At 40.3% G+C, this 26,818-nt stretch overlaps 1 protein-coding gene across 3 annotated transcripts in view; it reads left to right on the forward strand.

The window, feature by feature from the left end:
- Positions 1–19,406, forward strand: part of LOC117475737 (stromal membrane-associated protein 1-like) — a 128,440-nt gene extending 109,034 nt beyond the window's left edge. Inside the window, exons 9-11 of one of the 3 annotated variants that reach the window (XM_034122058.1) lie at positions 11,196–11,388; positions 13,678–13,859; positions 18,042–19,406. In XM_034122058.1, the coding sequence (XP_033977949.1) occupies positions 11,196–11,388; positions 13,678–13,859; positions 18,042–18,161 (495 nt within the window). In that variant the 3' untranslated portion in view covers positions 18,162–19,406. The remainder of the gene's footprint in view (positions 1–11,195; positions 11,389–13,677; positions 13,860–18,041) is intronic. The other 2 variants (XM_034122068.1, XM_034122078.1) reach the window with 2 other exon arrangements.
- Positions 19,407–26,818: the final 7,412 nt, after the last annotated feature.

A 26,818-nucleotide genomic window follows, 5' to 3' on the forward strand; every position in this document is an offset into this window, starting at 1 on the left:
CTCAACAAGACGGCGGAGCGGACTCCGCCCTGCCTGTTGATGTAAGCCTCTGTGGTGTGGTTGTCGCCAGCACATGTTTGCCCTGTAGTAAGGGTTTGCAGTGCTGTAGGAGCAGTACTACTGCCCGTAGCTCTAGAAGGTTGATGTGCCGAGTTTCTGTCAGAGGCCAGCCACCACCTATAGCTCTCTCTAGGCAGGTCCCCCCCCCCCATCCTGTCACGGATGCATCTGTGAACACCATGACGTAAGAGGTCACCCGCCCCAATGGAGTTCCCCTCCGCAGATGTTTTGGGGACCCCCAGTATCGGAGGTTGCCCTCCACTGAGGGGGGGGGGATGGTCACCAGACGTCGTTTGTGCCTCTTGGGATCTAAACGAAGGCCGGAAAACCACCTCTGCAGGCGACGCATATCTGACAACAACACGCCGGCCTTAATGTCCCTGCACCCGCATAGCGCTTTGACAGCACTTCCTGCGGTTTATCACACTTGCACGCCCACTGGCTGCCTCCTTTACTGGAGTTTACAACTGGGGCGGCGAGTGAGGAATCGTGTCTCATAATGGGTGCCCAGTTAACATCGTATGAAACGGATCTTGCCGATTTCAACTAGACATTATGGGGAATTGTGGAGAGAGATGACTCTTACTCTGGGATAAATGCAATCGTTTTTATTGAATGCATTTTTCACACACACATCACTCTAGAACTAGGGTTACAATACGTAACCCACCGTTCTTGCAACAGGGCCTGAATTTCTGTTGAAAGGAAACCTATCTCCTCCTGGGATGATAGATTTGCCTCTCTTACATCCCTGAATGGAGGAGGGATGCTGCAGAACTGGAGTGAGTAACCCAGTCGTAGTAACGTGTCCACCCATTCTGTCAGTACACAGCTGAGCTTCCATTCCCCATAAAACTGTGTTTTAGGGGACATGCAAGGAGCTGTGGAGCCGCAGCTAAGAAGCTACTCTCTGGTGGCCCTCTCCTCCGCCAAACCTTCCATGAAAGGAAGATTGGCTTATGGGGAACCGACATTAAAAGGGCTGATTTTCTGCGGAGGTCCTTGAACGCACCGCCTTCGTATTAACGCTGTATTTCACATTAACGGTGAAATGCATTAATCGGAGCTATTATACTTCTCCTCATCCACGTGACCAAGGAAATCGATCCAAAGAGCCCTTCCGTAGACACGGGGGCTCCCAGGAGATCATCACGGTCTTTTTTTTTAATGTGCCACGCGGCGTGATCCCACTGTGGCCAGGGACATCACACGGCAAGCAGCGGCGGCCACACCGTGGACCAGGATATTAATTTGGCCGATGCTGCGGCCAAATAATCGCTCGGATCCGGTGAGGTGGGGGCATCTTGCAGAAGAGCAATCGACGAGACGCCCAACGCACCCGTGTCCGGCTTCGTTTATACAACTTCAGTGTGTGAACGCTTGCGTATCATTGAGGAGAGTAGTACCCATAGAGTCCAGTAGAGGGCGGAGCATGTGTGAGATAGAACTGTCCCTGAGTCTGGTGGTTTTACTCCTGATGCTACCGCAAATGACAGTTTTTGACTTGTGAATAATTTTTATGTCAACATCCAAGTTGTAATTACCACATCAGATTTCTTGTGCCAGTATATCTGACTTAATATTGGGGCATTGCCTGAAAAAGCGAACAAATATGAATGCCTTACAATAATAGCCCAATTGTATACATATAGTGCTATATTGTGGATTCACATTACTGTTAACCCTTATGCTGCAAACAAATCTTGAGTTGGGCTGTGAAAAAAACAACAACATAGCAATATATAGGTTTCTGCACTATATATTGTAATATGAAAACATCAGGGTTGGGCAGCTTCAAGGTTCAAGGTTCAAGGTTCTTTATTGTCAATCTGACATAGCTACAGAGTAATTATGCAGTTGAAAATCTTATGTCACAGGCTTCTCCAACAATGCAACATAATAACATAACATAATACTTACTTAAAAAATGTATTCTGTTACAATTGTTAGTTACATGTAAAAAATGTGATCAGTAACATATCAAAATATATAAAAGTAAGGTAACCTGATTACTTCTGTTACATTTGGATTACCTCAATATCAAATGCAATGCCAATACATAAAAGAAAGAAAAAAATAACAATAAGATGTTTTTTACTTAAGTGTATTACGTAAGACGACAGAAAAATGTAACCTCTGATCCTTTTACAACAAACACTATATCCTCTTTTTAGGTTTTTAGTAACATTTTATTCCTGCTAGTAATCCCCCAGTTTTCAACAAATGCAACAGGAAGCATCTTCTTTCTTTTTTTAACCTATTATTTTTGTATCCTGATTACATGTAATCCTTTACTCGCCAAACCTGGACACATCTAGTGTTTTATACCAAATAACTTCAATAACTCTATTTGGAAGTATTCATTTTAATTATTGGAGTGAGTTTTTAAGAGCGTGCAGCAGCATTACAAAGTGAAAATAATAATAATTTTTAAAAATAACAAAGTGTTACATTGTTCTTGTCATTTGATGTTTGAGATGTATCATTCCTAAAAGCTTTGTACGTAACATATCTAATTGTTGTTATTCTGTTATATTTCTACACCATAGATTTTCTATCCTTCAAGTAATGCTTTTTCTCTTCCTTCACCTCAGAACATGTATTTGTCTGCGCTCTATAATTCCCTCTACTCTACTTTGTCCTTCAATTTTTTTCCCATCTTTACTGTCACTCACCATTTTCTCCCTCAAGTATATATTTTCCTTGAATCTGCACAGTGTCCTGTTCTCCTCCTCTTCACCCTTCATATGTCCTCCTCCTCCTCCTCCTCCTCCTCCTCCTCCTCCTCCTCCTCCTCCTCCTCCTCCTCCTCCTCCTCCTCCTCATAAACTTCTTCCCACCAATGTCCTTTACACTCCCTCTCACCTTGAGCCTCATTAATCAAAGTTAGTTGTGTACAGATATGTGGCTCAATAAATACTGTATAAGCATTTCTAAGAGACATTTATTCATTTGGATTTATGTTGAAATGTGCAATAATTGAAATGCAGGCAGGATCAGTTCAGAATGTCTTCAAAGACCAATTATAGGTTACATTTGATCTACCTATACAAAGACATTTATAAAAAAAATCGTTCTCTTGCAATTCGTATCTGTATGGCAATAGATCACTTATGTAAAAAGCAAACAGTAGAAATTGTGATTTTGTTTTTGATTTCTGACGACTCCGGACAAAGAGACAGAACTGGATTATTTACTGAACTGTCCCTTTTAAGTTATGTTAATGCTTAAAGTGAAGCATAATTTAGGGGACAATACAATATACTTTATTGTCCCCGTAAGAAGATTTGTTCTGGAGTCCATCCTGCAGAAGATAAGAATCACATACATTCAACATTAAAGGTCCCCTATTATGCTGTTTTTCATCAATATATTATAGGTCTCAGATATATACAAAACATGTCTCTGAAGTGTTTGGCTCCAAATACCAAACAGATCATTGTAGCATCCCATAATCCCCTCTGTTTCAGCCCTGTTTCAAAAGTGCTGAAGCCCCTCTGAGAGATATTTGGTTAAAAATAACACAATGGTGCTCTAGGAGGAGATTCAGGTGATAAGGGGGGGGAGGTTACCTTGGTTGGTGATTGGCTAATGGTTACACAAGCCAAAAAATACTTATGACATCATAAAGTGGCCAAAATCTGATCAGCTCATTTTCAGACTGGTTTTTATAAAAAGTGAGAGAATCTTTTTTCCTGAAACTTTCAGAATCTCTTTAAAAAAAGGCACACATGTTTATGTATAAAAGACATGAGAACATTGATTTTGCATAATAGGTCCCCTTTAAAACATTAAAAGACATTAAGATATTAAAAAAGTATGTGTACATACACTAAACACAGTTTGCACATAAATAGAAAACAGACACACACAACGACGTGTAAGCATTTCTTAGAGTAATTGACTAACTTTAAATGAATGGTAATGTTCATTAATTCAAATGCAGCCAGTATCTTTCAGAATGTATTTAACACTTGTAAAAAAAAAAAAAAGGCCATGCAAATGATTAAGTATTACAGACTTCAACCACTGGAAATAAATATTTTAATGTGAAATAGATTATTTTTTTCCACCACAGCTCTTTATACAGTGAATAAAGTTCACTGCAGCTTTCAATGCCAGGACTTTTTCCTTCTTCCTGTGTTTACAAACCAAGGTCAAAAGACATTTCTCACATGTTCTAAACTCAACAGAAAGTTGTTTTTTTCTCAGCCATGTCAAGTGAATCATAAAGACTTGCACTGACATTTCCAGCATCATCTCAAAGAGAAGCATTTTCCATGGATGTTTCTGCTTCATAGAGGGAAGAAAAACACTGGTTCAGATGTTTTTTCAGCCTGGTCTCCTAAGATCACTTCTCATACAATAAGACTGCCTCGTTGGACGTTCAACCAGAGCAGGCGGATACTGCTTTACAGCTGTGATTAGCTTGCTGCGCAGAAAAAGGGTTGCTAACAGCCTGCTGGTTCGTGCTGCTGTTAACCAGCATCAGGGAGCACTAGCCTATTGGCGAACACATCAATTACAAAACATATGATTACAACCTTGCAGGAGAACTCCTCCGCCCTTGTTCTCTGTCTCTCTATAAAGACAGGTAAGGAGAATGCAATAAGCACTTGATCTGAATTGGAGGTCAGGGAGGGTGGAAGAAAAAGGTGAGGGATGAGATAATTACACGTTAGGGGAGGAAAACAGTTTCTGGGCAACAGTTGGATGGAGAGAGGGAGGAGTGGGTGGAGAGCAGGTTAAGAGAGGGAAATGGGAAGGTCGAGGTTAAGGACAGGGACACACTAGAAATGGAGCATGAAGTCCCACCAGCCAGAGAGAGTGAGTGCGATGGTACAGACACACCTGAAGCACTGCCTGGAATCTCCAATCCTATTTCTATTTTTTTACCCGTTCCAAAAAATCAATAAGACCCAGGGCCAGATTTACTCTGGCTTTGCGGTTTATGTGGCGTTTATGTCTGCAAGCTGTGTCTCTCTTTCCACAGTATTAGCATTTAAAGGAACAACTGCAAAGGAGACTTGATAGCAACAGTTGACTATGTGTCACTGGATTTAAGAAGATTTCCTTTTAAAGTTTTGTGGGAAAAATGCTCCTCCCAGCCTCTGAAAAAGATCAGGTGGGATCAACATAAGCACTAGTAATTTGGCTATTTGTATTATTGTTATAACATTGCATCTGCTTACTGTAACACAGACACATTTTGGACAGGGAGATCTGCTTTGTGTTCATCACTCACTTGCTTCAGGCTACAACTAAATATTTCTATCTGTGGCTATTTCATTTGAGTGTGCTTCATGGACCTCCTTTTAAACATCCATATCAACACCATATCCACCTCCACCTGCTTTGATATCCTTCATATTGCTCTCTCATAAATTAAAATATACAAGTAGCCTACAAAAGTATTAAGCGCTTTGATAATGCTACGTCCTTGCTACATGAGTGGTCTGATTAATTATTGCATTATTCTATTTCAAATCCAAAACACTTTGTCGGTATTTGACTTTCTGAGGCTCTTGCCAATATTCTGCATGGATGGTTCCACAAAGTGGATGGTGTAATTTAGTCTACACTTTGATTTATTCACACACACTTAAAAGATTAATTGAAAACACATGAGATATTTTCAATTCTTTTTTTAACATTAGTAAGAGGTTGATATAATACCGAAATGGGCTATAGTCCTGTTGACTTTTGCCTTTTGCCTGTTATCCTCACAGCCATTTCTCTTCCCATTTGCTCAATCACTTAAACTGAACAACCAATCAGTGTGGATAATCTTCCCGACACACTCGGCTCAACATGCTTAGGCGGTTGCGGGGGATGTTGGAAGCGGCGGAATGTTCTGAAGAGGCCGCCAACACATGGCCAATAGACGCTCATCGACGTATCCAACTTGACCGATGTCCGTTACTCGACTTGGAGAATAAGGAACTTATGTTATAGTCATGCTATAGTGACTAATTCTTCTTATATCACATTAGCTATAACTGTTTCAGTTATATGCTCAAACTTCACAATTCAGTATATTTGGTCTTTTAAAAAATAGCACTCTGTATAAATCTGTACGATCCTCTTGCCATAAATGTCCCTATTACTGGGGCTTTTATCACAGTGTTTTTAATGATGTTACAGCTGCATTAATGAAGCAGACGGTGACCAGATTGTTCACCTGAGTTCTGGAAAACAACCTCAGTGCCAAATCACAGCTAAAGGGAATGTTCCTAAGTGAGCAGTGCAACATATGCTGGAGACATTTGTATCCAGAGCAAAACCAGTAGACATATCAGCACACCGTACGATCAAAGAGCACCCTACTCAAGTAGATTATTTTAAAAGGACTGAATGAAGATCAGAAGAGAGTTTTACCAGAACACACAATATTAAAGCAGGTAGGTTCACCTGTGTGCAAGTTATAAAGTCAACCACATTTACAATCTTCATTCATTGGTTTTGCGAAGTTCTTAAGGTCAGCACTACAAGCTACAAACACAACAACCATTTAGATTTTTTCTGGCCATTCGTCCATTTTGAAAATAAATATCCAGCAAGTTAATAACTACTGCTTATTACACGGCTTAATTGAATACTCGATTCTGGTTGGGCAATTCAGAACATGTGACAGGTTAATACAGTAGTACAGACCGCTGTCAAGGACTATAATGACTGTTGCTAAGGAGGATCAAGAAAGAGAAAGTAAAAGAGGGTAAAAGACGGACCGCTGGACGTCAGATAAATCACCAGAAGAAGGCAGACAGGAAGTAAACACTAACAGGAACACGGTATGGGCTACAGACAGGAAGTAAACACTAACAGGAACACGGTATGGGCTACAGACAGGAAGTAAACACTAACAGGAACACGGTATGGGCTACAGACAGGAAGTAAACACTAACAGGAACACGGTATGGGCTACAGACAGGAAGTAAACACTAACAGGAACACGGTATGGGCTCTGCCGTGTTTAAGGACTTGTTAGTGGATCAGAAACTGTGAACAGAGTTGGACAGTGCTGCCGTAAAGTTGTTCTTGTTGCAGTTCCAGCCATTGGTCCGCCATGGAACAGAGTTTTTTTTTTCTTAGCGTTATAAATACGATCATTTTTAAGTCAATAAAATAATATTAGTTAATATTCGGAGTCGAGTAAATAGTTTGTTTAGTGTCTTTTAGAAAACCTGCCTGCTGCTGGACTTGTAACGTAATTATTAAGCTTTCCCTTTCCTGTAGTGTGTTCTATACTGTAGGTTGTTGTGCATGTCAATGGTCTGCATAGACTAAAATCCCTGTTTTCAAGTTAAAGCTTTTCGTTTTTTTGTTGTGTTTGAGGATTAAGCAGGATGAATGATAGAAGAGGAAACAAGATAAATGATTTGGAAAAAGAGCGTATGAAGAAAGGAGGAGGAAATGCTGTTGATTGCTGATGAAGGCTGAGAGGTTTAGAGAAAGATAAATGCAGTTTGTTTAGAGCAGAACAAAAGCCTAGGGAGCTAGAAAAGCGGTGAGGTAATGAACTGAGCAGCAATTGATTTCTTCCTTTTCCTTTCTTCCCTTCACTCATCTCCCTTTACTTTGTTTTTGTCTATCCTGTTCCATATTCTCTTTCTTGGATTTAGATTTCCAAGGTGAGCTTTGCTGTTGTTAAATAAACCCCAATCCCTTTGCAGAAAAACAGAGCCTAGTGTGGTTTTAAAGCCACAGATGGTCTGTCAGAGGGGAGTTTATACGCATATCAAGCTGTGATGGAAAACTATAGGGGGAAAGAGAGAGAGTGTGTGTGTGTGTGTGTGTGTGTGTGTGTGTGTGTGTGTGTGTGTGTGTGTGTGTGTGTGTGTGTGTGTGTGTGTGTGTGTGTGTGTGTGTGTGTGTGTGTGTGTGTGTGTGTGTGTGTGTGTGTGTGTGTGTGTGTGTGTGTGTGGCTGTCGAGGTCTATGAATAGCGACAGTGAGGAAGCGGCTGTCAGAGTGGTAATTCTCTGCACCCATCAACACCACCATTGGCTGAGAAGAATGGAGCCTTGTTGAAGAGGCTTTCTACGACACAATGTGCTGCTAGGAGCCCCGCTACATATCACACACTATGTGGATGGTGCGTGTGTTGCATGACTGAGAAGGACAAAGAAGCGGATAGATGCACATGGGACATACTCTGCTTAAATGCATCTTCTTTTAGGACTGAGGTTAGACAAATGCATCACTGCTTTTCACATAGTGTGCCCCTAGCCTGGCTTTGGCAAGAAATCTGCAGTGTTTCACTGTTCTTTCAAAACAAATGGAGCTTATACTCCTTCAGTGTTTGGCAGTCACAGTCAGCGGAAGGCCGATGGAAAATGTGTGCCAAAAGAGGCCTTAACTTCCAAACATCTTGTCTATCTCATTTACTTAAGCATTTACTTGAACACTTACTTGGAAATTGATATTGACGTTTTAAAGAGGCCCTGTCAAGCTTTTTTAGATTTCCATTTCCTGTAGTGTGTTAGATTAGATTAGTTTTTGTGCATGTGAATGGCCTGCAAAGGCTAAAATCTCCCTCCAGAGAGAGTTTCACTCCCCCACCCTCCCCCCAAACTGTAACATCTCAATTGGACTCCTTTGTTTTCTTCAGGAACATAATGACATCACTTTGTGACACTCGCGCTTCTATTGGCTAGCACTATAACACATTGTACTGGTAGGCTAAGGGGCGGGTCATCTCTAAGCGCTTGACCAATCACAACAGAGCCGGCCAGCTAACCAATCAGAGCAGACTGGGCTCTGGTTCCAGACAGAGGATGAAAAGAGGTGCTGCAGCACAGGCAGTATGAGAAAAATAAAGAGCTTTTTGAACATGAAAGCCTGGAGACAGTAGAGACACTAAATACAAATATCTCCTGAAAATGAGCAGAATATCTCTTCTTTAAAGACGAATACATGTGAGTCTCTCTGTGACTCTGATACAGCAGTTCGATTTCCCCGAGTGTCTCTCAGTGGTTTCCAACCTTTTTCTATAATAGCCTCTTTGGAGACCAAACAAACCTTGATAGCAATACATTGCTTCTGTTGTTCCTCAAAAACCACCAGACATATTCATGAGTCATAACAGGGAAACCACAAATTGAACTAATGACATTGGCAATGGCTTTATTCCAGCAATAAAAGCAATGCAGTACAGCAATTAATGCCTGTCCCTGATTTGAGGTCTACTCACTGTTAAACACACTTCAGATATTTTCCACCCTGCTCAGTAACAAAAACACTGTCTCAACGTATATTTCTCAAACCTGCCATTATTGATTTTCTGTCCACTTTGGGGGATGGTTCTTTTGGTGCACTCAACAGTATCAAACGCATAATCATGCAGTACACACAACCATAAATACAATACAGTAACAACAATAATAGTGCAACCATATGGCTCCATAGTGACGCTGCGTGACATCATCAAATTAAATCCTATCATTGACAACCAAACAGTGAAACATCTGCACTTCAATTCAATTGACATTTTGCTCAACAACACCCTCAGATGCTTCTCTGTCAAGCTGTCTGAGATACACACTGTGACTGTTACCTTCAGATCTCAGCTCAGCTTGCTTGGAACCTGAACTACATTGTTCTTATGAAAGAACCGGCTAAAAATCTCCATGACTTTTGCTTATGTAAAACCAAAATAAAAAATAGTTGAGTTAAATAGAGCCATGCTTTACAATGCAATGACATGCGTCAAAAGTCAACTTGTAGAGGCAATCTGTAGAAGGTCTGTTGAAATCAGTTGCTAAAGTACTAAGTCAGCAGATATGGAGCAATGCTGCCATTCATTTGAAGTTGTGTTTCAGGTCACCTGGCAAACATAAATCCAGTATGTGATTGTTTTAGCTCTGTTTGGTCTCCACCAACCACTGAGAAAACATCTGCCTCTTTAGCTCATGAATGCTGCACTAGCTAGCCTCTAATTGTGTCTGTCTCATATTTTGTGGGAGGCAGGTGGAATAAAGTGAGCTTTTAGTGTTTCATACCAACGCAACTATACTCACATTACGTTGTAGCAGTTTTCATTGGTTAACATTCCTCATGCTCCACATGTTGCTGCTCCCTTTCCAAATCCTTTGATAGATGGTATCATCACTAAAGCTCAAAGCTGGTAGACTCTAACTGAGGCATGCCTTCCATTCTACAGATACTGTTAGTCTTGAAGAAGGAAGCTGGTCATTACCGCAGTCTGAGGGATTTGGAGTCTGTTAGAGATATTTCAATTTCCACCTTGCGAACAAGCTTAACAGCAAATAGGCTCAGCCCCTTGAGGGATTTCAAAGGTTCAATGGCATATAATGAAAAACTTGGGTCATGACTATATCCAAGACATAAAACTAATTTAAAATGTGTATGTTGAACTTATCAAAAAACTGCAAGTACAAAAAGTTTTCATTGGATGTCTGTTTGGACTGGTATACTTGTTTGCATATTCTTTTGCGCGATATATTTGATTTGCAATAAATGTCTTATCAACTTGAATTTATTTTATTTAGTCATTGTTATTGAATGGCTGCTTATGTTACCACACCATTTTACATTCAAGAATCATGGTTCTTTGGTTAAAAAAAAACAAAGATAACGTGTTTACATTTCAATGCTAGTATTACAAAAATGACCAATGATACTATTTTGTAGTAGCTTCTACATTTCCATTAGTTTTTCACCAGTTTTTTTAAGATGTTCTTTCTGGTATTGTTCATCTACCATAACTTCCATCTATAAACGTTCCAGAAAAGGGATGAGCTATGCCCTTAGCTGCTAGAAGGCTTCAAAAATATACTGTATTAATAAAAGAAAATAGGCTTAAAGGTCTAAAATAAAAATATTTTCCAATGGCCTGCTGATTTGGTTGGTTGACCATTTTTTATATTAAGGGAGTGGAAATGTTCGGCATTAATAAAAATGATTGTTTTTGGTATAAATGTCTAAACTGATGAATCCAATCTGCTCTAGTAAAATGACTCAGTCTTATACAACTACAATGTATCTCATATCCATGTATGAGGTGACCAAGAGCATGTACTTTACACACCTTCAGATGGAAAATATGTGTAGGTGAAACCATACATATGTCAAAGCCATTTATCTTCATCCCACCCCCTTCTGTCCCCTTGACAGTCTGGTTCCAGTCCAGCCCCCCCGCAGGCGGACCCCTCCACCTCCTCCTCTGCATCCTCCTCCACCTCCACTGCCACCACCACAAAGGCAGAGGAGAAGAAGCTTTTATCCAAAGACTCCATCCTGTCTTTGTACGCCAGCAGCTCAGTGGCCAGCCAGCCGCAGAGCCAGCAGCAGCCTGTTACAGGACAAGGTGACACACACTCACACACACCCTCTGTAGTGACTATATAGTCAATTAAGCTTGATCGCCGTGTGCATATTAATGCTCAGGAACTTGCCCGCTGAACATGTGGTCACACCTCACCAATTTCCAGGAACTTGTAAGCATATATTCCTTTTATTTATTCAACTAAATAATCTATCTAAAATGTGTACTTACGTACAGTACTGGATTCAATGTACTTAGTTACTTTACACCAATGCAACTGTCCACTTGAGACTACTAGTTGTCATCTAGCCAAACATTAGCCGCCTTTAGCTTAGCGGTGGTGATGTGCAGCCATGCAACTGATTTAATTAGATTGCATTACACTTCAAACAATCATTAAGTGGTGTTAATATGTGGAGATGATCCTGCTGAACAAAATGTGTAAGAATCATAAAGGTGTGTTTGCAACAGATCTTTTATTCTGCATATACCAAAATCCATGCAAAAATCTCATTGGTTGTTGTCGAGGGAGCCCTACTAAAAGACGTGATCACTGAACCACTCAGAGTCTCATAGGCTGGGGAAAACAGACCGTAATATAAACACAAGAGTGCACTCTCGGCTGTAGGTGCATACACTCACATACATCACAGGAGAGATGCATCATAAAAGTGGAGGAGAGTGAAGGCAGATGAAAGGTCAGCGTGGGGAAACGCAGGCGGGTTTACTGGGCCCCCCTGCAGCAGTAAAACAGATTCACACTCATCTCACAGTTATTATGTGGAAACACGGAGCGCCAAGACTGTTTATGTGAGCGTACGTGGGCTGTTGTTTATCCACACATGCTACATCAACCTGACAGTGGAGAGTGAGGGAAAGCGCCTCATGTTTCTGATGGGTAGAAGATAGTAGGCAGCAGATTTGCACTTGTGCATATTGATTATGTTGCTGCACTATAGAGGATTAGGAAAGGAAATCAGGATGAAGCCGAAAGAAGCCAGGCTAATGCCACAAATCTCTCTGTGTGTGTGTGTGTGTGTGTGTGTGTGTGTGTGTGTGTGTGTGTGTGTGTGTGTGTGTGTGTGGGTGTGGGTGTGTGTGTTGGATTCTCACGATCCACTCCTAAAGCGTAGCCTTTTTTTCTGTGGAGACGGTATTTTGATGTGGAAAACCAACAGCAAACAGTGGACTCTAAGATAACTTTAATTGACAATGAATTAACAATGGTGATCACCACCGTTGAGAGTTGAAGATAAACACATTATCCTTATATCTGGAGTTAAATGCATCAAAGCAAATGTATATATATATTGTTATAATCTATTTATGTAGCTCAATATCACAAATTACACATTTGTCTTTGGAAGTAACCTCTGGGAGAGCAACATAGGAGGGATCCCTCTCCTAGGACAGACCTGTATGAGATGGTGTGTGTATACATTAAAAAGATACCATAGACAATCCATAGAGAGTCCAAATATAAGAACATTGTGTATATATAAACAAGGAAATGACGTCGGATCCAAGTGGATGTCGACAATCTTCCAGGTGTTGGACAACATTTTTTAAAGGTGGCCATGATGCAGGACCACAGCAAAACCTCCTGAACCCTTTAATACTGACCTGCTGCCAGGTGAAGGCACACACATTTCTGTGATGATGCCCCGGATGCTCAGTTAGTCACATGCATGTTTGGGACATGAGTGCAAAGAGATAGAGAGAAATAGAAAAGAGATGAAATGTTAAAGTCCCCCAACAGTCTCAGCCTAAAGCATAACTAGGGGCTGGTTCAAGGCAAGCCTGAGCGTTATCAAAAAGTCAAGTATAAAGCCTATTCTTAATTGTGGAGACGGTGTCTGCCTGCTGGGAGCTGATTCCACAGGAGAGGAGCACAATTGTTAGCAAATTGTTGGCTTTCTTTTAAAGCCAATACAGTTAATTTCAGGGTGGAAGTTTCCATCCCAACAACACATATAGACTTCAGAAAAATCAGTTTCTAGAAAGGGTTAATTTATGTTAGGATGTTGTCAATGGAAGTAATCTTTGTACCCTTTTCAACTGGAGTGTTTCCCAGTAATCTCATTTCACAAGGCAGCGGAAATCAATGCAGTGCCGGAAAATCACCTGCCAGGTTCCACTCTTTCTGAGGTTAAAGCAAAAAAACAGATCTTCAAAGGAAAGCTGCAAAGCTGAACTGCAACATTCACCCGTTATGATCATTCAATATTAACTGTTAGTAACTATTTCTGTCTTAAATGTCTTACATTTCTCTTTTTACCTGCTCACTACTATGAAAGTTAACCTGAAGAACTGTGTGTGTTTTTGCCGCAGCAGGGATGTTCGTGGGCCAGCCTCAGATGCAGTTCTCTCCGCAGGGTTTCACTCCAGGGATGGGTGGGGGGGCCATGATGTCCGGCATGTCGGTGCCTAATGGCGGCTACATGAACATGCAGCAGCAGGGGGGTGTGTTAGCCAACCAGGGGCCGCAGCAAGGACAGTGGGGCATGAACCAGGTAAGCCTCACAGACATACAGCGCCATTGAAATCATTCACACCCTATATTATTGCATTAAAACCTGTCATTTGAGTATATTTTTGGAGAGATTGTATTATTGGATGTACACAACATGCCTAATGCTTAAAGATGCAAATGATTTTTTGATGTAAAACAAAGAAGTAATATTAAAATAAAAAACGATTTGAGCATGCGTTGGTATTTGGTGAAATCCAAACATGATTTGAGCATTGGCTTTTTTTCTGGCCACTCTTCCATATGCGCACACTACTTTTTGGTTTTTATAATTTTTTCAAGCCAGCTTTGTCTTTTTCTTAATTAATTAATTTTGACAATTTTGTGTGGGTCCATCACATAATATCAACATACAACTCAATTTAAATTGAAGTTTATAATTCAATCAAATTGTAAAAATCCCATGGAAGGGGGGGGGGGGTGAATACTTTGCACTGTGTATCATTTTAGCATCATGATAAAACCATTTTCACATTTGGCTGATTATAATTCCACTCCAGTTCCTGGGTGCATTAATCTTACAAAGCCAATTTATATGTTAACTGTAATATCTGTCACCTAAATAAGAATGTACTTTCCTTTCTGTCAGAGAGTTCCAAAATCCTGGTGCTATAGTTTATACAGTCTTATACATTAATGTGCTCCCTCTGCGAAGCCCAGTGCAGTAATATGCTAGCTCCGGCCTTTAGACTCTAAAGGTGCGTGGTTAATTCACATATAAATAGCCAGTGGTCAGTTGGACCAATAAACACTGTGGTGCAATACTTGGTCCTTTAGTTAAAATCGCATCTGCTCCGGTCAGCTCAGATAGGATGCATTTTGAAACAAACAGAGCCCAAGTGTCGGCGGTATATATTGCCTTATATTCAGGGTTGGGTTGTAACGGAATACATGTAACAGCGTTACGTAATCAGAATACAAAAATCAAGTAACTGTATTCAGCTCGCGTTACATTTGAAAAACGAGTAATCTGATTACAGTTACTTTCGTAAACCTAAAGTGAATACATTTTGGAATACTTATTGGAATTATTGGTGGGAAGATTTCCTCATAACATTTAATATTCATTACTAAAGGTACAGCCGAATCATCACAGCGCACAAAACCTATTACCGCTGCAGATGGACCAAAAAAGGGAGCGTTTGAAAAAAATGTGCGGGTCCGCTCAGTGAAACAATAACAACGAAACATGGAGGAACAAAAGTCTGCGTTGAAATTGTGTGTGTGTGTAGAGGTGTGTGTGGTTAAAACACATCAGCCTGCAGTCGCTCTTTAGCCTTTCTAATGATTCTTTCTGAAGGTAAACGCAGTGAAGGCGGTGCGTGAAGGCGGTGCGTGAAAGGCACTGCGCGCTCCTCTTCTCAGAGGCTAAGTTAACCCTCCCGCTGCCTCCTGGTGCTGCAGAGATTTCATGAAGTGAAGGAGGTTTTCCTTCTATAAAACAGCTGTGGGCAGCAGATACTGTGAGTGTCACGGACATGAATTCATAGATCAAGGCAGACTGGTGCACACACTCTCCTGTTTTGCCAATCCGGTGCTTAAACAAATATAGCCCTACACCCCTGGCCAAAATGTCCTTAAAATGAAGTCCTGCCAACACTGGCAGGACAGAAGGCGACACGCCCGTTCTAAGCCGTGTCCCTCACTCCTCACATCCCAAGCTGCATCCCCAAAAAGTGTATTATGTTGTTACATCGTTTCAGATGTTATGTTTCAGTTGTGCTCTTGATAAGCCATTAAAACAGTAAAAACACGTTCAGTTTCCTTTTGCTTTTTGTGTCTCCTGTTCACCAAAACATACCCGTATGTGATGGAAAAAGAAAGTATTCCAAAAGTATTCTAAAAGTAATTTGATTACGTTACTTTTTTAAGACATGTAACTGTAACTGTATTCGGATTACTTTCAGAGCCATGTATTCAGTAATCAGTAACTGATTACATTTACAAAGTAACCCTCCCAACCCTGCTTATATTATTTAATACTTAAACGTTTATTTTCTTGCTGTTTATAGTAAATGTATTCTTAGTTATTGTTATTGAAGTAGTTTCTATGCTTTTATTTTGAAGGCAGTGTTGGGCACTAGGTGATTAGAGCACCTGGTGTAATTGTATATATTAAAGACAGGTGGAGGTGTGAACAGAGCACTAGTAGGCACATGGTTTTTTACCAGGGTGTTTCGAGCCAGAAGAAAGGAAGCCATAGGAAAGGCTAAAGCAAAGAAACATAGGAAACCTGATGATTATCCTTTGTTAATGATATTGGATCATATATAAATGCACAAACGGAGATTCTTGTCTGGACTTGGATCATTGCCCTGCGTAAGATCCACTAACTAGTGCCTCAGCGGCAGTGTTATTTTAAGTTAATTATCTGTTTAATTTCTATATGATTTTGGCCGCTACACCAAGCCTGTTGGTTCGGAGGTTGTGGCTCAGTGGTTAGTGCGCTGATCTTTGGATCACGGGGGCACTGGTTAGAATCCCGCTGCAGTCAACATTCCTTGGACAAGACACTTCACCCCAAATTGTTCCTGTGGGGATTGCCCACAGTATTGAATGTATGTAAGTCGCTTTGGATAAAAGTGTCTAACATGTAATGTAATGCTCCATTTGTCCAATTCAGTTATTCCTTATATGATCCTCATGTGTTCTGTTTGCATCGAAACTATCTTAAAGTAACAAGCCGTCAATGATGCATATCGTTAAGTTGTTGCTGTATCTCCGAACAGATGGCAGTAGAAGAAGACACTAGGTACAAACGTTGTTTTTTTTGGTCTGTACTGGGACTCGAACCACTGACCATGACCGCCGAGAGATTCCCCCAGTAATGTGAACAGTTGGCTCCAAGGGTGATCAGTGTCCTTTGTTATAGTGAGGCATTTGATCGCTCTGAGGTCCATTTCTTATAGACCAGTGAGAGGAAACTAGCTGTGTTCTAATGACAGCAGGTCGATCTGTTACGTCCTTTTTTCACCTTCGTAAACAGCCTTGAATGCCCCATTTACTCAAGGTGATGTAAAGAGAACCAAAGCTGCTGCATGAACTTTATTTGGACCTGATGCATTTTTGCCTCATTCAGACAACGTGTTAACGGCAGATGGAAAATGGGTTCAAAGCTTTTAATTTTACTCCAATTAATGAAGTTCAGTAATATTTACAGCTTACAAATTCAAGTCAATTTAATTTATGCAGACCAAAATCACAAATGTCTCAAAGGGCTTAGAGTGAAGCTGAACTACCATTTAGGGATTTAATTAAACAAGACATAATTATAAAACCCAAGTGCCACCACCACAATGTTTCAATACATTAACTAAGTTAAAGCTAACGGGAAATGTAAGTAGTCTGGGTGGAGACAGTTTGTTGACTTCTGAGTTACTCTGTTAGAGCCTTTAATTATATATGGCATAATCCATTGTTGTCAGGTGAATAAAAGTATTTTTTTTATTGTTGCCCCTCAGGGCTCCCGTAGATATTTAATATGCCCAAAGTGTTAACATAAAGACTACCAGCTGTATTTATAATGGACCAACACTCCCGTCAACACCTCTGTCCAAGTTGCTCACACACACACACACACACACACACACACACACACACACACACACACACACACACACACACACACACACACACACACACACACACACACACACACACACCCCGTATGCACCCAGTCCTTATACAGTGTTTGTGTTTGCACAACTATTGTGGTGACATTTAGGGAGGCTAATAAGAGATCTTAAATATCTACCCACACACACATTTGTTGAACAAGTGCTTGGTTGCTTGCATGTCCAGGTTCGGCTGATAAACACACACAAACCTACACACACACTCTCTCAGCTGTGAGATGACCAGATAAGCAAGTAGCTCTGCACCAAAGCACATTCATAATAGATAAGGCAGAATGGAAGGAGGAGAACGAGCAGTGGAGCAGAGGAGGCAGAAAGGGGCGAAGAGATGGAGGTGAACAGAGAAGTGGGGACGGTTGGGGGGGGGTGGAGAGGGCATCGAGCTGGGGGAGCCGGAAGGCTTTAAGAGCAGAGGCGAAGGTAAAAGCCGAGGCATGGAGTTAGGGGAGTGTGCCTCAGGGAGGAGCTCTCTATTTTAGCTCTGATGAATCATAACACTGACTTCCTGTCCTCTTTCTCTTCCCACTCAGATGACCCAGCAGATGTCAGGCATGGCAGTGAGTGGACAGTCAGGCCCCCCCGCGGCTGGCTGGCCCGCCGCCCCACCGACGGCTTCTGGCCAGACCCTCAGCACTCAGCTGTGGAAGTGACGAGGGGGGGCTCCGGAGAAGGAGTGGGGAAACAGAGGGCTGTCTAATGGCAACAAAATAAGCTCCTGACCCACTGTCTCCTGACAGCTCAGAATAAAAAACGCACAGTGGGGGTACCTCCATACCCCCCCCAAAACCTTATAAACGTCCATATTTCCTTTAAAAATAGAAGAAACTGAATGAAGGGGATAAAAGAAAAGACGAGAAAGGTGTAGCTGCAGAGCTCCAGGCTGGAGAAGGAAGTGATGTCTGAAATTGTGAACACCAGAGATGACCATCAGGATATGATAGCTTGCATTTATTGCTCCAAATACAACCTCCACCAATCACACCAAGGCCAACAATTCAACCTTAACATTTCAGTGAAGCTAGATTATTAAAGTTACGAAGCAGTTAATAACTTGTATTAGCCTTATGAGTTTGCTAACATAAGCTAGCTATGCTAATGTCATTAATTGTATTGTTATCTGAAATCATTGCATTAAGATTTAGAATTGTTTCCCTGTAGTTTTGTTAGCGTTAATGTTAGTTTTGTTATAATATTAGCATATCTAGCTAATGTTAGCAAAAGCATAAGGTTAATATGTTAATGCCTTTAGGTAACGATATTTAATTTTATAAATTTCAGTTATATATAACTATTGAGATTGTATTGTTTGCTTAAATTGTTACATTAAGCTGTTTCCTGTTTTGCCAACGTTCGTCAGTTGTTGACAATATTAGCCTAGCTAGCTAATTTAGGCAAACTCATAAGGTTAGTAAGTTATTTGCTGCCTATTGTTACGTTATTTAATTTGACAGGTTGTAATTTACATCTAAATATAAAAAATGTTTTGTTTGCTTAAACTATTACATTAAGCTTTTTGCATTTGGTTCCTGTTGTTTTTGCTAATGTTAATGCTAGTTTACTGGCAGTATTAGCATAGCTAGCTAACGTTGGCAAATCAATAAGGTAAATTAGTTACTACTTAATGTTGGGGTACTTCATTTTATAAGTAACACTCATTCAAATGTTACGGTTGTGTTGTTTACCTAGAATACTTTAAATACAGTGCTATGTAATAATTTCTATTGATAAACGTGAATTTAACAAAAGTGCTTTTTGTCATGTCATGGCCATTTCTACTGATCATAATTCCATTGTTGAGGTATACTAGAATAGATTTACATTGTGCAATTTTCCAAACTCACATTGGTTTCTCATACAGCATCTCTGTATAGTATGTGTATTCACTCTCTGTCCTAAACGGCTTGTTGGAGCTCCTGCCCCCCCCTCCCTGTGAGCCCACTGTGCTCTGATTGGTCAGCTCGCCCACTCTGTTCTGATGAGTCCACCACCGTTACAGCGGAGCATCAGTGATTATGTGTTACAATGGCGTTAGCAACCAGAAAATGACACCAGTAATGACAAACAGATGAGAATGCTGCGTGGGGTCTGGGTGCTGTGAGGAGCGGACAGTGTGAGCTGGTGTCATTTCCTGGTTGCTGCGTGGGGTCTGCGAGACAGCGAGACATTGCGAATGGACGCGGGAAGGGGGGGGTGCTGAGGGGGCTGCAGCAACCCCCCCGAGCGCGTCACAGTTTCGCCGCTGAGAGAGTGTGTGTGTGAGGAGCTCCACGGATTGGTCCATTTGGGTCCATTTCGCTATGGTCACGTCACTGTACCCAGCAAGAAGAAAATGGAAAAAGGAAAATCTCCAACGAGGCGTTCTGGGGCAGCATAGACAGGTCTTTTCTGTGTTAGAGTTGTACTCGCTACAGGGTGTACTTTGAGGGTTTGTGACTTTGCAGACCGTTTACATGCAGAAAAACCTTCATAACACAAGGGGACGGGTAATAACCGGAAAAGCATGACATGGGACCTTTAACCCACATGAATAAACAGTAGGTTTTCCACCATGGGAGCTCTGCGGCAGGTATCTGTTGAAGAGTGGCAGCTGTCGTTTCTCATCTTTGTTCAATTTCCTTTTTGAATTTCCTTTATTGTTGTTGTCTGAGGAAAGAGACAAATACAGCAGAATCAAAAAGAAAGCTACTGGACCAATATGTGTCTATTATAGTAATATTATATCATTACCAAAATTGGTAGTTAGTGAATAGTCTGTTAATACCTACAGTAGATATGGCTATCTTGTGGTTGGTCTAAGCCATCATGTCCTCGCCCTTCTCTCTGCGTTGTATATTGTAACCCTCCCCCTCCCATCTCTGTAGGGCGAGTGTTGTAGCAGATAGTTGTCTGAACAGTACTGTATTTATGTGATTATGATGTGAACCTCCCACTATTTCAGAGCCATAGGTGAGGGGTCGATGCTCCCACTCTCAATGACTTCTCAATGAGTTCTCTCCATAAGATCTGGGGAGGAGTTTCTCCAGTTTACTTTAGAGCATCCTGTGGAGTTGCTAAATGGGATTTGACTGGTCTAAAGCTGCTTATACATCAGATGTGATTTGCACTGACTGCGTCAATGTCATAAATTGACCATTTACCTATCAGAAATGTCAAACATTCAACAGTAAAAAATAAAGTCTCATTACATCTACTGATCGGCTCTACAGTAAAGAGTCTGTTACCAGCTGCTCACACACTGCATAAACAAGTCCTTATCATACGTGTTGTGTGAGTGTGGTTGCATTGGGCACTCAAAACTGTTGTCACTGTCATGACTTCTAGGGAGTTAAAGCAGTGGTTCTTAACTTTGAGAGATCAGAAGCTACACAACAGAAGGGTTGCAAGATAGAATAGGAAAAAATAAATGTATATCTTGTTGGAGTCCTACCTATTGGGACTTATTGAACTCCTCCCAACTCATAAGCATATACAAACTGTGACACAAGTAGGTGATGCAGCCAAAAGAAAAAACATTCTTCCACCCCGCTAACTGTAACTGATTTGAGAAAGTGAACACGAACTGGCTGTCATTTTATTAACAATATCGATTATCCCATTCAGACAGGACCACCATTCCAGATATTCCAATAAAAATAAATGGTTCCATATTTGGGGATTTTCCTTTTTGCAGACAGTTTGATTAGAAGATTTAAACTGATCTCATATCTGTCTGCTAACCAACTTGTGTCCATCATAAGGACATTCCCATACAACAAAAAAGCATTGTCATGGTTAATTGATTAAAGGAAACACATTTTCTCCTGGGTTACGTTTGTTTTTCGGCGTTTATAAAATGGGGGACTTTTTTTGGACGGGTCAAATAAATACAGGACGTCTGGGACTCCCTTCATGTCTGACACTATTACTGTATGTTCAGCCATCTGCCATCTTTACTGTGGTGTTTTGTTGTGTGCAGTACAAGAGAAGCACAGTTTAGTCTGATAAGCAAATAAACCTGGAAGACCAATCAGATCAGCCCGTCATCGGGGTGAGGAGGAACAGGATTGGATGGTCCTTGCAGAAGGGGACCTGTATGAAAACTCTGGATGGGTCGCATCACTGTTCAGTCCTTGTTTATTGGGTGATAAATATATTAGTTATTGTCCTCCAGGTTTATTTCCAATGTGTTTACAATTTCTGGTGCCTAAAGTTCACAGAACGGTGGTTTCCGTGCATTTAAAAAGAATCCAGGAATTATTGTTCACTTTGTCCGATGACTCTTTCAATTGTAAAAGTTTTATCTTCATGGAGATGTTTTGTTTGCTCCTTCTTTTCTGTTTCAAGTTTAACAACAGGGTCATTTGAAATAAATGCTGTTGAATCCTGGATTTAATCCTGTCTCGTGTTTTTATCATCCACCCACATGTTGCCCTCTAAACTTGATTTAATGCTTTCCTCAAAACACACTGAAGGTCGATAGAACTAGCAGCCTGTCTCCAATGTGCTTTTATTTGCTGTCTATTCAGTTCATTCCCTTTTATTCCTCCACTGGCAAGTGCGTCGTATTGTGAGACAAGTTTTCTTTGTTGCCGCCTCACAGACTCTACATTATTGATGGCAGCTTGTCAGGAGAGTCATCTCTTTTTGTTACTTCACGTCAGCCGCGTCCAAACATGATCACAGAGATACAGATTGAGAGGACAGCAAAGGTGGTTTCATTTCATTATATGTAGTCATTTCAGGGTGATGATAAGGAGAATGAGATAGCATTTATGAAGCTAATCATTACCATTTGAGACACTAAAGGGATACATTTAAACAAAGATTGTTTCAGAATAAACAGACCTTTTGGCATGTGTTTAAATGGTTCTGATGCAGAAATAAATCCATTCCAACATTTGAATTAGCTCATGAGCGTAGCCTACAGAGCTGGAGATGGGCTGTGGTTAGCCTAGCTTAGCATAAACATAAACACGAGTCAAGGAAAAAACTGCTAAATGGCTTTTTCTGTGGTTCCAAAAAGGCTATCCGCCCTTATTAACCAATTTAATCTAGTTTGTTTAAATGGAAACACGTTGTAGGGCTGCAATTTGTGATTTTACAGATATTTATGGGTGAACAACACCCAAGTTATCAGTCAGTAATTCTTAAAACACTTTCATGTCATCAACCCCCCACACTTTAACATAAGGTATTTTTACAAAAAATAAATGTAATTTATGTGCTACATCCATTTGGCGGTGCTTATCAAATCAGGTGCGTCCTGGACTAACAGCCCGACACCAGCCAGTGTCAGAGATGTTTAACTTACTGTTGGTGAGCCATCCCAGTTTTGCAATCTGCTACAGTATGTGGTTGGTGAAGATGGCAATCCTCCGCCTCCCACTTACCTGAGCAGGTGGTCTTAAATGTGAGAAGTCGGCAGCGAAAAACCTTCAAATTTCACAGTATAGTATCAGTGTCAAAAATATTTTTTTTAAAGTCTAAGAAGAAAAAAACAAAAACATTGTATGGTATTTTGAAATGATCCTTTAAAATGAAATACTAGTATGAATAAAAAAGTTAATGTCGACATTTTCAGAAAAACGGACATATTAACGTATTTCAAAAATATGTTAAAAATAAATGTCTAAATATTGTATTTCAAAAATATATCATAGTACATTGAAAATATCATTTAAAACGACATAGGATAGTATGACAATATACAATAAATTATAAACTATAATTTGTTAGGAATATTAGGTACAAATTGAGGGGATTGTCTAGTATTTGGAAAAATATGCAAACATTTGACAGTATAGTTTTGGAGAAAATGTGCAAAGTAAAAAATAGGCAAAGTAGAGATAAAAGAAAAATAATCATAATATAGTGAGTGGCATATATTATAAAATAATTCTCAGTACAGTAGGTTCAAATTATAATGAAAAAAGTCAGTGAATGGTTCATTGAAAAATATGAAAAAGTCATAGTATTTTATATGGCAAAACGTTTACACAAAAGGTCATAAAAAGATCAATTTCAACATAAATGCAATGGAAATTTCAGCATTTTGTTCGAAAAATTATAAAAAAGTTAAGGTGTAGTTTGTCAAAAATAAGTCATAGTATACTATGTCAAAGAAGTCTATAGTATATCATGTTGAAAATATCAGGAAAAAACTCATAGTATTGTATGTCGGAAAATATGAAAAAAGTCTTGGTACAGTAGGTTACAATTATAATTAAAAAGTCAGCGAATGGTTTGTTGAAAATACATATTACATTTGTTAGACGCTTTTATACAAAGCGACTTACATACAGTATTGTGGACAATCCCCACAGGAGCAATTTGGGGTGAAGTGTCTTGCCCAGGGACACAACGACATGCTGACTGCAGTGGTGTTTGAACTTGCTATCCCCTGATTTGAAGTCCAGCACACTATCCACTGAGCCACAGCCTCCCTTGTGACAAAATCAATTTAATAATTAAATTATTAATTAAATACAATTATTGGATGTTGAAAAAAAGAAAGCAAACATAGTATGGTATGCTGAAAATATGAAAAAAGTATATAGTATATCATTTTGAAAATATCATGGAAATATGTGCGGTATAGTATGATGAAATATATGACAAAGTCATAATATAACGAAAAAATGTATAGTGTTGTGTGTCCAAAATTACATATAATGAAAGTATAATGTAAAATCATTGTATAGTATGTTGGATACTACATTATATTGTATGTCCGAAAACATGAAAGGCGTGTGGCACAGTGGGTAGTGCATTGCTGTTCGGATCAGTGGAGCACAGGTTCAAACCCCACTGCAGTCAGCATGTTGTTGTGTCCCTCGGCAAGACACTTCACCCCAAATTGCTCCTGTGGGGATTGTCCACAGTATTGAGTATGTAAGTCGCTTTGGATAAAGGCGTCTAACAAGTAACATGAAAAATATCATAGTCTAGTATTGCAAAAAATATCCAGTACAAATGCATTGGTAAGTAGGTTAAAACAAATTGGGAAAAAATCCTAGTATAGTATGTTGAAAAAATATGTGTCCCCGGTAGGGATGGGTATCGTTAGGATTTTATCGATACCGATACCGATACCGATGCTGCTTATCGATACCGGTATTTTTCTATACTCTTATCGGTCCTTTTCAATAATTTGGTGCTCAAACTTATAGACATGATTACAAGATGTGAAGATTAAACAACAGTCATTTTATTGTAATTTATTTTTATTTATTATTTAATGTAACTTTTTCAATGTCATACCAAGCATATGTAAGCAGGTATATAGGTGTGTTTGACAGTGTGTCTCTGGAAGGGGGGGCGGTAATTAGGGGCAGTTCATAAATCCATGTAAACATGACCATTATTCAGTTAAAACGAGACGCTGCGTGCGCACCTCCTAAACCGGAAGCTCCGGTCGGCTAACCATTATAATCCGTTTATTATTTATAATTGTAATGATGGATTATCAGTAATCATTTTAAAGTTACACAAAGACATTGGATTAACCGTTTTTATGATAAAATGACGTAGAAAATATCGCTTTTGCCAGTTATGGGCTAAAGTAGCCATTAGCCCCTTTAGCCCGTTTTGCTAAGTGTTGATTTAGACTCTTGGTGTTGGACTTCTGTTCCGTGTAGGTAAAATGGTTAATATCGTCTGTTAGCTGAGTTTTTCCCGTTAAGTGGGTATGCATCATTAATAGGTTGTTAAATGTTAAGAAGCCTTGAGACGCTGTTTCTAGCAAGATGTTGCGTCTGCCCCTATGGTCTGCCCCCGGGACGGGAGTCTCACAATAATAAGAGCGCTGTTAGGAGAGATGACGAGGGGCATTCACAGTGGCCAATCAGAGTGGTACTCAAACCGTATACGTCACACGGGATGAGGGTTCCCAACCAGAATTGTTTAAACTAAGGAATTAGCGTAATTCATATACCGATAGCCAGGGATGGGTATCGAGAACCGGTACTAAGTCAGTACCGGTACCTGATTGGACGGTATTGGTATACCGTTAAGCCGCTGGACAAACGGTGCTGCTATCGGTATATGAATTACACTACTTCCTTAGTTTAAACAATTCTGGTTGGTTGGGAACCCTCATCCCGTGTGACGTATCCGGTTTGAGTACCACTCTGATTGGCCACTGTGAATGCCACTCGTCATCTCTCCTAACAGCGCTCTTATTATTGTGAGACTCCCAGGGGCAGACCATAGGGACTTAACGGGAAAAACTCAGCTAACAGACGATATTAACCATTTTAACTACACGGAACAGAAGTCCAACACCAAGAGTCTAAATCAACACTAACGGGGCTAACGGCTACTTTAGCACATAACTGGCAAAAGCAATCTTTTCTACGTCATTTTATCATAAAAACGGTTAATCCAATGTCTCTGTGTAACTTTAAAATTATTTTTCAGAAAATACAACCCTCTCTCTTTTCCTCCTTACCCACATCTCTAAAAAAGAAAAGAAAGGGGAGTGCAAACGAGCAGATCCAGGATTTGGCTCCTATGACGTCATTGGCGAAATGTGGCACACGTGACCTATCGTCTCCGTATACAGTCGTCTAGCTGAATCCCCTCTCGCAGCTGTGTGTCTGTGTATTCAGTAGGATGTCTGCAGGAGGCACTTAGAGTAAATTGTTGTATATAATACATATAATGGCACTGTTCTAGCGGTAAACACTTAAGAAAGAACATGTTAAGCTATGTGCTGTATCAGAAACAATGTGCGGCGTGATTTGGGAGTAATATGGTCTGTGTTTACATTAGCAAGCATCGCTAACACTCAGAGCTAACGCTGTACTGGAGAGAATATGTGTAACGTAATGTCCTTGTGGTAAACCCTGCGAGAGAGAAACGTTTGAGCTCCATACTGTTTCAGAAATAATGCTTGATGTGGTTTGGAACATAATATGGCATTTAATCACGGCAGCGTTTAGCTGAGTTTCTCCCGGTAGAAAACTCTCTTAGCAGGGGAAAGCTGCGTGATGCTACAAAGGGGCGTGGCTAGCAGCAGCTGTTCCATTTAAAGCTACGGTCACAGAATCAGCCTTTTTGGAACAGGGCTGGAATAGAGGAGAATAGAGGGGTATGAGGCATGGCTACAATGGGTGATCTGTTTGGTATTTTAAGCAAAAACTTCACAGACATGTTTTGTATAGGTATGGCCCAACAATATATTTTTCAAATATAGCACAATAGGTCCACTTTAAAGTCATAGACCCCAGCTAGTGTTGGAGAAGTTTTCCTCCAGGCGACCTGGGTGCAGCACTAATTGCACATTAGAAGTCTAGCTTTGTTTATTTAAATGTAAAAGTGCAATAAT

Source organism: Trematomus bernacchii, unplaced genomic scaffold (assembly GCF_902827165.1).
Source record: "Trematomus bernacchii unplaced genomic scaffold, fTreBer1.1, whole genome shotgun sequence".
Lineage (NCBI taxonomy): Eukaryota > Metazoa > Chordata > Actinopteri > Perciformes > Nototheniidae > Trematomus > Trematomus bernacchii.